This window comes from Ambystoma mexicanum, chromosome 10, assembly GCF_040938575.1.
Source record: "Ambystoma mexicanum isolate Mex_15411 chromosome 10, UKY_AmexF1_1, whole genome shotgun sequence".
Lineage (NCBI taxonomy): Eukaryota > Metazoa > Chordata > Amphibia > Caudata > Ambystomatidae > Ambystoma > Ambystoma mexicanum.
The window spans coordinates 1,579,605,658-1,579,618,827 of NC_090932.1; the positions used below are offsets into that span (position 1 = coordinate 1,579,605,658).

The 13,170-nt window shown below is 44.4% G+C and overlaps 1 protein-coding gene across 1 annotated transcript in view; it reads right to left on the bottom strand.

Moving 5' to 3' along the window:
• Positions 1-12,472, bottom strand: part of SLC2A11 (solute carrier family 2 member 11) — a 539,079-nt gene extending 526,607 nt beyond the window's left edge. Inside the window, exon 1 of the mRNA XM_069619918.1 lies at positions 12,419-12,472. Coding sequence (XP_069476019.1) covers positions 12,419-12,436 — 18 coding nt within the window. The 5' untranslated portion in view covers positions 12,437-12,472. The remainder of the gene's footprint in view (positions 1-12,418) is intronic.
• Positions 12,473-13,170: the final 698 nt, after the last annotated feature.

Genomic DNA, 13,170 nt, shown 5'->3' on the forward strand with positions numbered 1-13,170 from the left:
ACTAACCATACTAAAAACTCGCCTTTCTGCATATCTCTACAGCACCATATGTATTGCCCAGGCTGCTGCTACAGAGAAGTGGCAAACGTTGCCTATCTGTGATGTCATCTTTGATGTCCTGGGTGTTAGTCTTAGCAGTGCGCGGTGGTGGCACGAGTTATGGTTGCTTAGCTTACCATAACTGGCGAATTTCTGAGGTTTTTCGTTTTTTACCTGTAACCATAACGTCCCTGTAACAATGTTTTTCCATTGAATTTCATAGGTTTTTACTAGTGAAATTTAACCAAAACGTCCCCTTAACTAAGTTTTTTCATTGAATTTAATAGGTTTTTATTAGTGAAACTTAACCATAACGTCCCTTTAACAAAGTTTTTTCATTGAATTTTATAGGTTTTTATTAGTGTAACCTAACCATAATGTCCCTTTAACAAAGTTTTTTCATTGAATTTCATAGGTTTTTAGTAGTGCAACTTAATCATAGCGTCCCTTTAACAAAGTTTTTTCAGTGAATTTCATGGGTTTTTACCAGTGCATGCTATTTTTCTACAATTTACTAATATCATACTTACCCAATAAGAAATATTTTTGTCCAATTTACAAAGTTTCACCGTAAAACTCTGCCATTTCCCACCTTGTAGCATCTTTTGTAACACGTCTATACTGTTTTTTCAACTTTTTGAAATAATTTTGCATCCGTAGACATCCGGGAACGTCTGACTTATCGCAGACCTTCTGGACAGTGCCACGTAACCATACGCTTGCGCGCGGCATGGTGACGTGTTCGCGAAGGCGTCTGCACTTCGTGATCGGATCCGTGCTTCGAAGACAGTTCGGAACTGCATTTTCTTATGATCTAGGAACTTTCAACTTCAAAATTTCCCTTGCACACCTCCTACACCTTTTCGTACTCGTTATCTATTACCAATCTAGTACACTGTACATACTTGGAAGAATTTTATCAAAACTGCTATTTATCTTAAAAATGCTATCAGTTAGTGCCATCCCTCCTCCCAAGAGCTACCACCAGCTGGAGGACCTTCACAACAAAAAAGTGCAGTGCTTTCAAAGACAATGAAGAGGACCAAGAAGATGAGGTAGAGGAAGTGCCTACTTCTAGCACCAAGATCGAATCAGGGGTGTGCCAGTTCTTTGCTACTGTTGGGAGTGTACCAAAGGATAAAGCTACCAAAGTTAAAAGCTCTGAGTTTGCACTCAATCGCAGACTACCTGGACGGTACTCCTAAGGGACCACCTCCATGCGCCGCCACACCAAATCCAATGCCGCAGTTCGCTCGGAAAGGTTGTTCCTTTCCCAGCAAGTAGTAAGCTGTCTTCCTCAACAAATACTGTAACCACACAGCCTGATGTCTGCAGGCTTTGGCGCATTATAAATAAATAAATAAGGAGGGCTACGGACCATTATCATCCATTGCAGCCCCTGAATTGGGCGATAAAGGCCATTAGCACCCCTTGTTCCCAAAGTGGGAACCCAGGGTTCCAAAAAAATAGATTTTTCTTCCCGATGTAGGAAGCAAAATCCTTTTCCAAGACAGCTTTTAGGCAGAATCTTATGCAGTACCCTTTGGGAACACCACACACAATTAAGACTACAAGTGACAGTACAGATTCACCTTTGGTACAAGCCTGTACTACACAGTAAAGTGGTAGCGATGGCTGAGCAGCCAGACTTATCTCAAGACCAAGTGAGCAGTATCAATAGTTACACAAATGACAGCAATTACTATGAATCAAACAAACACTGACTCAAGGTTTCTGAGTAAAAGAATATACATTTATTTACAAATCAGTTGTAAAACATTTCACTAAGGTAAAGCAGTTGAAAAATCACACTCTTAATACACCACAACACTCCCAATAGATGTTGGACAAGTTAAGCTCAAAAATGAAGTGTGAGCAAAATGGCACTCCAATAATTTAAAAGGGAGGGAAAGACAAAGTTAGGCAGAAATTGAGCAGCACCAACAGGTAAGTAAGCATAGCAATCTAGAAAAAGGAACTACAGTGAGGGAATCAAATCAAAAAGCTTAGGGCCAAAGTCAATAGGACAAAAGTCTTTTGCTCAAGATCACACAGTTCAGGGTAGTTTGCGGTTAAGTCTTTGCAAAGGGTTCCGGATGGAGTTGGTCAGTAGAAAGGTTAGTTTAAAGAATAGAGTAGGACAAGCCCTCGGATTGGCGAAAGGTTTCACACACTTTCACCGCTGCCGGACGAAACGAACAACCGGATTTGAACAGTACCTTAAAATGGAGAAGCAGCTGTAGCTGAGGCGGACGTTCCTGGCAGGTCCCGAAGGCTCACGGTTCCTGAAGCGACTGTCGGACTGACACGAAGTAGGAAGACTGGTGGGTCCTGCACTGCCCAGGGAAGAAACCAGTAGATTAGAGCAACAAATAAAAGGTGTGCTCCTTAAAATCAAAGCAGGATCCGACCTTCCTGGCTATCCGGTTCACTGTAGCTCTGTACAGCAAATTCGACCAGAGGAGGGGGACCTGGCTTGCAGTTTGGGTGAACTGGTTGGTCCCACCAGCTCAAGGGGAGAAGATTCCTTCAAGATCTTCCCTGTCGTTGGAGTATGAAGATTCAGACCTGCACCAGGGCTTCACCGGGCGGTTCAGTCGTTGTAGGGTTCCTCTTCTGTCAGCTCCTCTTCGGTTCTTTCATTCCAGTGGCGACTCTGCCTTTACAGCCCCAGAGACCTGCTTTTTATGCCGTTTTCCCCCATTCACACAGCCGGGCTGTCGGTCACACAGCAGGGTGGCTGTCCTGGCGGGACAGTCACCTAGCCAATCAAACAGGAGTGCGACTTGGGTTACCAAGGGAACCCATGGCAGGGTTCTAAATCCCCTCCCTCACATCCTGCCTAACCAGACTTTCAGGCGCCTAAGGAGGGCTTCTGTGCAGAAGCCCGCGAAAGGACGGTGAACAAAGGAACCAAACCTGGTTTGGCGTGCAGAGTAAAACACGAGAAAGACTTTTACAAAGAGAAATGGCGAATTAACCCAGCCCGAACCGTATAAAAACGTATTCGGTCTAGCAGGTTTAAGTTCGAGGCTACCAAGATAGCCTAAAACAATACCAGGGTTATTTAATATAACCGCAGTAGGAAAAATTGGGTAGTTACCACTGCCACCAGCCATGTCTTAATAAAAGGTGAGCGAAACAAGGCTCCAAGAGAAAGAGACAAAAAGGGATAAGTATTAACCCTTTCCAGTTCTCTATGTAAGATAGTTTGCACTGGGTCTGTGAGTTTTTAAAAGAAACTAATAAAGTCAATGGCAACTTTACATGCTCTGGGAGACAGTAGTCAGTCCCAGAAAATGGAGTCGGAGTTGGGAAGTCAAAAAGACAACCCTCTGTCACTGCACTGAATGTGCTGTGTAACACACAGTAAAAAGATGATGCCTACGGAGTAGGTGAGGCTCCACGGTCTATGAACACAAGAAAATGTTAAACACACACAGCAAAACACAGGTAAGAGTGGGAAAAAAGGCTCACACTCTTACCAGGTGAAAAAAAATAAATCCTAGAAATCCAGCAAAGCTGCTGAGGGACTCAGTAGGTAAGGGAAATTAGCCATTCAGGAGAATTCTCCCTAACAACAGCCAACATGGAAAGAGAAGGCAGGGCTTCGTACACCGGCCCTCTCTCCTTGCCATGGCAGCCTGCAAAACCCTATGAACATATTACCGCAAGCACTTTTTTTCCTTTTCAAACCTATCCTACCTTCGAATAACTTTACCACATAGCCGGTCCCAGGTAGACATGGCCACGCATGGCCACTTTAACACAATTTTTTTAACCTAGCGGTCATGGCCAGTAGCCAGATTGTCCGCGTCATGACCTTATGCCATGACCTAGACAATCTGGCTACTGCAGACAGCCACAGGCTATACCTCAGTCGCCAAAGGTATATGACTATTTTTTGTTCCTACATTATGACATTTGTCAAAAAAGAAAACACGGACACATTTGCAAAACCATGCTTTAATGTCCTTGCCAATGCTCCTCACAAGTTTGCTCGAAATCCACCCATGTTTTATTTTTTAAAAAGTGTCAAAATGTATGTACATACAATAGTCATAAAACTTAGCCCCCACTTGACAACATCCATTCAGTCTTTACACAAACATTGAAGGTTGGGTCTATAATCTTTCTCAAAACTTTTGTTCACATTCGTCAAATAGCAACAAAGTTATAAGTCATCTAAAAATAGTGAGACCCCCCCCTCTAATTTTGCCCCCTCTTGTGAAAAATCCCACCAAACTTTAGAAAACCATTTATATCTAGAGCCAAAATCTTTTTGCCAAATGTGCAGATTCGTCAAATGACACCACATTTATATGCCTTTACAATATTTTGGAAGCCCCCCTCTAATTTTGCCCCCCTCTGGACAGAATCCCACAAAACTTTGCACAACCATTCAGGATTAGGTCTAGAATAAAATTGCCAAATTACATGCAGTTTTATTGAGTGGCGCAAAAGTTATAAGCCATCCAAAAACTGCTTTTCCCCAACACTGTAATGCAGAAATAGGAACAGATATCCTAGGACATCTGAAGTGTCTGTGAACACCACAGGACTTCCCCAGGACATCCAAAGTGTTTGCGGACTGTCGGGGGGTGAAACAACCCGTTTTTTGGCTTCCTATGGCCATATCCCATCCTCATCCCCCCACCGCCCCAGAGATTGTTTGTTGAGTTTGACAAGTGCAATGTTGCTTTTTTTAAATGTTTTCACTGCTCTGTCGGCGGACCCCAAAAACAGTCAGCAAATCCAAGATGACGGGCGTTCCAGGAAAATCGACGCATTTCACGTTTTCTCACCAGCCAATCAGCGGCCGCGTCCGCGAATTTTGCTGGCCAGTCAGAGGCCAGTCCGCGGACCGCACAGGGAAGTGAGTCCGCGGAGCAGACATAGATATCACAGATTGTTTTGCCTTGCGTTCTGGTCATTTAAAAAAAAAACTACTGGTCAGATTTACACCAATTTAACAAAAGCATGCTTTCGGGACCAAGCCACCGCTCCTGTCATAAATTTGGTGAAAATCCTTCCAGCGGTTTGGGCTGTAGGCATGACCAAAGTTTTTTCCCATAATGTGTATGAGAAAAAATAATTTTTGGGACCCCCCTATAATTTTGCCCCCCCTTGACCAAATGTCACCAAATTTTGCAAATCAAATTCAGAGTGGGACATATGCTTTTTTTGCAAAGTTTGGTGAGGATTCGTCCAGGGGGAGAAAAGTTATAACCACCCAAAAAGTGCTCTTCCTATCGGTTTAGCAACTTAACCATAACTACATGGCCGCTACCGCAGGCCATGTAATATCGGTGTCCATGAACTTGACTGCAGTGCTAATCTCTTCGCTCAAAATAGGGACTTTCACTGAAAAATGTGTTTCTACTTGGGAATGGCCTGACCCGTAGGGTAGTACTTTAAATTCTCAACACTGAGATCCTTAGTAGGCTACTATAGCTTATGATTTTTTTGCAGAAAGCTAAGTCATTATCATCAGTATTATAAATTAGAGCTTCCCTTTGCCTAACTATTAAAGAAATAACCTTGGTTAGATTTTCCACCTTCCTTTGTCTTTTCCGGATCTCACTCCTGGCTCCCAAAATAATTGATGGGTGTAAAAAATGAGCCTCAGCCCGCTGAGCAAGTCCAACATTGGGCTTATTCCTTGTTTCATTCAGCCCAGCCAAGTTCGAGGCATAAATGTGCTGCTGATATGGTTGCTCTGCCTCTTTAAGAGACAGTTCTGTGGTGAAGAAAGGCAAGGTAAGTGCTCATTGCAAGCAAGTATAAGTCAGAACTGCAGCGGAGAGACATGTGTTCGGTAAAGGAAGGCAGAGGAATGGCACCTAACGAGCTCACAAGTTTTGATCTTAATGAAAAACATGTCACCAACTCCTCACCATGCATTATGCAATTTTCTTGCACACTTAACGCCAAAGAAGCTTTACATAAAGCATGAGGTTCCCCCTGAGATTCCGCTCAAATGGCGACCCTTCAAAACAAAATAGTCTTGCCTTGAGTATAAACTTCGTGGGCCTCCTCTCACTCATTTAATGAAATTGCTGATTCCTGAAGCCATATAACCTCAGAGTAGACCTCAACTCCACTCTACACAACGTTATATTCTGAGTCAACACGGTCATCTCTGCCTTCCACTGGCCTTCTGGACAAACAGTCGGATTCCACATTGCTAAATCATGGTATGTACTCAACCATGAACTTATAATGATGGAGCTGAGTCGAAAGCCTAAGCAGTCTCCATGACATGGGGTCTGTGGTCAGTTCTTATAGTAAAATGGGTACTCCATAGGAACATGTCAAAATGCATTTGCCTTTCATAAATTCAACACAAAACCAAGACAGGATATTTTCTTCTAATAGTGTTTTTGAAAACATTAAAAGGTGTGCATGTTTTAAACTCCAAGTGCCAATACAAATGTTTTTCCTGGGACTTGCAGTTCCCGAAATGGGACATTTCACCTTTAGTTGTTTGTTATTTTTCATCAGGTTATATAGTGCAGTGGTGAAGTGTCGGCCTACAAACCTGGCGACTGCAATTTGATCCCAGAGGACATACAATGTTTCTCTTTTAGCTGAGGGGACTAAGGCCCCCATCTGAATAAAGTAGGTGGACTCTGCCCCCTCCGACGCGTGTACCCTCGACTTGATCCCTGACTATACTCCTCACCTGCGGTTTCTTCTATGCCAGTAAGGGAGCATACATTACACCACGAGGCTCGGACTAGCCTATAGGGTAATAAGGCAATATGCTAAGTGTGGGCCAGTTTCTTTTACCAAAGTGAGGCAGTTTGATGAGTTACTTCACAATGGAGCTAGTAGTTTTGACCACTGTTACAGTAAATGTAGTTTAAAATGAACAATTTGCAACACTTTTCCCTCCCTCTTATGTTGTACTTAAAACAGTCTGTCACAAAATGAATGAATTGGCATTTTGCGACTGCTGGACACGTTTTCATTGATGTCCAAATCCATTTATACCCCAGTCCGACCTAGCAGACAACGCACGAGTATCACACATCCCATGAATAACTACCAACAGCTACACGCACAACTTGGAGACTGACACAGATACGTGCAACTGTTGAAATGATCCACAAACAGACTACATAAACCGCACAAACAAGCCATTCAAACAGAAACGTGTACAGTGTGAGGACTGCCCTCCAACTGAGACATTTCATTAAATGACACAGAACGGTAAAGACACCCTGTGATTCATGACCAGGGACCGTCGGCCGTATTGCCAACAAACCTGATCTTGACTGACAGGTGATATCTATAATATCATAACCCACAATGAGCAGTGAATGCTCTCTGGCAGGCTTGGGTTGGCCTGTAGGGTAATGCTTGAATCTAAAACACAAAATGGTAGTGTGGGCCAGTTTTCGGGGTCAAAGTGGGCCACTTGTTTTGGGCCATGTGGGCCAGTTTGAGTTACTTCACTATGCGGCTAGTAGTTTTGACCAATGTGCTGAATACATATTCTTTAAAATGCACAATTTGCATCACATTTTTTATCAAAACACTCCCCTTTGGGGACTGTTCAGTTTGTCACAAAAGGAATGAATTGCTATTTGCAACTGTGGGCCACTTTTTCATTGCTGCCCGAGGCAATTTGATGCCCCAGTGCGACCCTGCTCTCGGGGCGAGACTGTTAGCCTGCCACAGAGTGCACTCATGATCGCACCATTGTGCAGCCCATGTGACCTGCAACAGACGAGGGGACTTTCGACTGTAATGGTAATAATAGCAGTTAGTAATGTTTATTGAGCGCAGAGAACCAGAGGAACCGGCTTCATGGTGCTGTACAAATACCACAGAAAACCATAAGCATACACAGACCGTACCAACAAAAACTGCATAAGTATAAACAATGCACAAAGTACAAAAGGCCCAGTTATTCCAAGTGGCGAGCAAGGATGTGTTGTAAGTATTAGCAGTTAGATGTCAATACATTATTATGATTTGGTGTGCTATATTACTTGATATTTGTAACACTGTTGATTGAAAAGGATTTAGGCAGTGCCGGATTAAACCCTGTTGAGATCCAGAGGCAGTCAAAATGTCGCCCCACTTGCAAATTATCTCCTAATACGTTTTTAATTTTCTGCACCGCTTTATTTTGATCTGTTGTCACAGGGCTCCTAAAAGGAGTGGGTCCCATAGGGCACACTGATGGATAATCCGGCACTGCTTTTAGGCAGATCATCATGAGAAAAGCAGTGTGACATTGCGTGCAAATAATTTCAGCAACTTTCCAATTGTGAGCCGGGATGTGTAATGACATCATAGAAGCAGTCGTGTGAAGCGTGGCAAGATGGGGGCGTGGATTGCTCTGTCAGAGTCTCTGACAAATGGACCAAATTTTTCTTAGGACTCAGCGTATTCTACGGGGCTGGACTTGAACCCGTACTCCGGAAGTGAAAGGGTCACACCTCTGTCAAATAGTTGCAACTATGCTGTTGAAGCTAGGACTTGAAAATTGTACTATGTTGGACGGGGTGATTCACTCCCTCACCCCTCTCGGGTTGGTGCATTGTTTTGTTGCAGCATCCAGAACAGGGATTTCAAATATCGAGAAGGCAAGGGCAAACTCACAATGAACACTTTCCAGTATGTGTTTAAAACACATGGGGCCTCATTACGAGTTCGGAGGCAGCCATGGAGCTATTAGCTCCATGGCTGCCTCCAAACTGGGCTCCATTACCGGGTTCCTGCAATGGGGACTTACCGGGTCATTCCGACATAGGAGGACCCGGTAATACCTCCTTGCAGGAACCATTCCCCATTCCCATTTGAGCCCCCATAGGGCTCAATGGCAATGGGGATGGAGGTAACAATGGGCACATTACAAGTGTCTCGTTGTTACCTCCCTCTTCCCCTCGCGGGACCCGGAAAAGACGTCTGGTTTTACCAAACGTCTGATCCGGTTCCCGCAAAGGGAGGGAACCTCGTAATCGGCCCTGACGGAATGAAGGGGGCAGGTCCCGTACCGGCCCCCTTCATTCCGTCAGCGCCAGGGTCGTAATGAGGCCCATGTACTGCAACACCTGGGGCCTCATAACAATTGCGGAATGGGTTTAATGGCGCCGCTAATGGTGCCGGCGCCGTTAAACCCATTCCGCTATATTACGAGGTCCCCTCGTGAGACCCGCTATGGACGTCTGGAAAAACCAGACGTCCATAGCGGGTCCCGCGAGGGGACCAGGGAGCTAACAATGGGCCCATTACGAATGGGCCCGTTGTTAGCTCCCTCCCCATTCCCTATAGGGGCTTGAATGGGAATGGGGAAGGCCCGGGTTCCCTGAAGGAGGAAATACCGGGCCCTCCATAATCAGAATGGGCCGGTATTTCCCCATTCAGGGAACCCGGACACGGTTTTGGAGGCCCCTAATGTGCATGCTGAACCGACCCCAGCAATATTCCCAAATATGTGTCACGGGTGCTGTGAGAATAGACTCAACTTCACGTCAAAGCACCGTGTGTTTTGTTATTATGATTGAGAACGTGGTAAGGGTTAATTGATTATCAAGCATCATTAATTTAAATGGATATTTTTAGTTTCCGCTATTAAGTGGCGCACTTAGCGCTACCTATACGTTGAAACAATTGCCAGGCAAAGTAAAGATAGGTGATTGATGGGATGTGAGGAGGGGCACACTGCTTGTGGTTGTTCCCACCCATTGACAGCCCATTATCCTGCTAGCCTCTGGCCATTTCCACCCGCTACTGCCTCCTCCTGCCCAAAAAATATCTGCCGGGATCTCTTTGAGCTAGCTCTGTGCTTTCTAAGCGGTCTTCTGAATTGCAATGGCTTCAATTCAGTTTTAAACCAGTTCCATAAAATGGTTCACCTATGTGTGTCTCCAACACTTTTATATATAAGCAGCATGTGTGTCCTTGCATCTGTCTCTTGCACTAAATTCCTGCCAAAAACCATCAGTTGTGGCTCTTGTAATATAGCCAGATACTAATACCATGTTAAAGCGTTTGCCATTTTATACCCAGGTACCATAAGTCAGTGCCTAGAAAATGCTGATCCTATGCACATGCCAAAACTGTTGGTGTTGCCAATTCTTGTTTGAACAATATGCATAACCTAATTCAGATTACTTCCAAATGTCAAAAAATCAAGACCAAGTCGAAGAGAGGGTAATAAAAGCACCTAGATTTACAGTGCTCATACGCAATGGTAGTCTCTCATGAAGCGCTATACAAGAACGCAATATTATTATTGCTATCTCTTGTGGTTGGTAAACACACCTGACATGTGGAGTAGATTGAGAACTTGTTAATGGTTAGGTGATTACCGAGCATGATTAGTTCAAATGGACACTGATTTAAACAATATATGCATCTCTAATTCAGAATGCACGGGGGAGCTGCAACTCACCAGCACATCGGCATTTCATGTAAAGCGTCTAGAGGGCGCTAGAACCAAATAAGGAGCTTCGTTAATCCCAGTCTAGTAACACAGAATACTTTTACTCCAGTAATGAATGACAGGGATGTAAAATGCAGAACAGTTAACCAGTGAACACATTATCACCCTTTATGCTTTCCGCGCTATTTTTTTTAAAACAGGTTGACATCGTAATACCACTTTACTAAAAATTCCCAAACAGAATGTGCAAAGATTTATAAAAACATGTGTAGCGCAGGGATCAACTTAATGAAGACACGGGTGTTTGTCAGGCGGGTTGAACAAACTCCACACATTGACCACTCTGTTTGGCTACAAATACACACGAAAAGGGAACTATGAGTGTGGAGTAGATTCAGTACTTGTTAAGGATTAAATATATCATTAGTTTAAATGCACGCGTTTAAAAAAAAACACTGTGTGCGCTCTTAATTAGGAATTCTTAGCAGATCATTAACACGCTGTAATGTAAGCGTGTCATGTGCAGTGACTAGCAGGCGCTGCAACCATTTCACTGCCTGTGGACCCTTTCGAAGAACTTCAGCAATTCTGCTCTACTGGCGCCAGACAATGATTGACACATCAGGAAATGCACCTTTGGACAGAGCTCATCTCTGGCAGCCTGAATAGGACAGTGGCCATGGAAGCCACGCGCATAGAGATAAAGGGCAGTGACTGAAGGCATTGGTCTAAGATCACACAAGTGGGGCAAGAGTACTAATAGAGAGAGAGGGGGAGTGTCCCAGCTGGAATGCTGAAAGGGATAGCAAGAGACGGGGGCGTGGGAATAGATCTAAAGAGAGCAAATGCAGGGTTAAACTCGAGTGTGATAGGTGGTCAGAGCAAGAGTAGGCTAGGACGAGGGTGCCGATGGATGTACAGAACAAGGAGGGCTGGAGTGGGAATACTTTGTGAGAGCCAGAGTCTTTATAGAGAGAGTAGGTGTACATCAAGAAGGCTGCTGGAAAGTGCAGAGCAAGCAGTTCGTTGGGAAACGCTAGTGTTTGGCTAGATGGCTAGAACAAGCGCAAGGATACGCTGATGGCAAAAACATCAAAAAGTGTAGGGCCAGTGTCACTAGAGGCAAAGGGCAACTGTAGAACTAGACTGCCAACAGATGGTCATTTGCTGCATTTATACCAAGTGTAAGTCTAGAGTGCCAATGGATGGAGACAGGAGGTGCAGGGCTAGAGTATTGCTTGATGGGAATAGCAAGTGGAGATGTAAGCAGCCGATAGACAGCAGGCATAGGGCTCACGTGCTGAAGGACGGAGAGAGCAACAGTAAAATGCAGAGGGATAGATGGAGCGGGCACCAGTAGAGGTAGAGTGCCAAAAGGCGTCCATCATGGGATTAGAGTGTTGATAGAGAACGTAAGTGTAGGGATAACATACCTGCAAACTGAAAGAGCAAGACTAGGGCCGCAGTGAGGGTAGATGGTGATCGCACGTACAGGGCTAGTGCAAGGGTCTGCAACCTGTGGCTCTTCACATGTTTTGGACTGCGACTCGCATGATTCCTCGCCAGTGACTATGCTGGCAAAGGCTGGTGGTAGTTGTAGTGAAAAATATCTGGGCGAGCCTAAGGGTGCACCCCGCCCCCGTATGGAGAGTCAGTAGATAGAGCGAATGGAGATCTTGACTAGTGAAAGATGGAGACAGCAACTGAAGGCAGAGAGTGTTGAAAACCTAAGTGTAGGCGAGGTGTGCTAATGGTTAGAGGGAGCTAGTGCAGTGTTATTAGAGACAGCCACTGTACGAATAAAGAGTTGCTAGCTATAGCAAAGGGTAGAGGTCATAATAAGCAGAAAAGTAGAACATGGAGCAAGCAAAACAAAACATTTGAGTGTATAAATACATTATGCATGCATGCACAGTAAGCCATAGAGTGGAGGCTGAAACAATAGATGCATCCTTTTACAGGGTGGGTAGCTCCTACCAGTTTCTTCTGCGGCATGTCTGCTCGGTCAATGACACAATGTTCTTCTGCGACTTCCAATGCAGAAACTGTCTGAAGGTTTCAGCTACCGTAGGAAGCGTGGAAGACACTTCCCCGGTGCAGAATTTTCTGCATTTAGTGATCTATTGAACCTTTGTCATAGTTCACTTAGTTCGGCCAGAAGCTTGTTTGCAAATCAGTTGCCCAACAGCATCTTGTGTGTTTTTGTAGGGTGATATCTTAGCTGCTTAAGGAGCGTGTAAATTATTAATTTTTTCAAAAGTGTTTTATGCCTTCTTTCAGTTGCTTGAAAGCACTGGGTCGGAAAAGGGAATTGAGGGAGATCAAAAGAGCTGGAGCAAACCACTGATCTTTGCTACAAGGCCGCAAAGTGTCTTGTATCAGAAGGTTAACAATTGGTCCTTCGTCAGGGCTCGCAAAATATAGTAGCCCACTAGCATTGGCTAGTAGTTTTTATGAAGAGCGGGTACCATTTGCATGATAGTGGACCTTGCTGGCGAGTGGGGGATGTTACAAACTTATTTTCCATTTACTGCAAACACACTTTGTTTGCAATAAATAGCAAATGCAAGTTTCACTGTGCATGCTTGCCAGCACTGCACCGCATATGAAGTTTGCTTATGGGGACATGCTCCATTTCACAAAAAGCACTGGTAAATATTTTGCCACCTTGGGGCGAGTGCATTTCTCTTGGCTCAAGTATGTAAACTAAGTAACTCGCACTGCAGGAC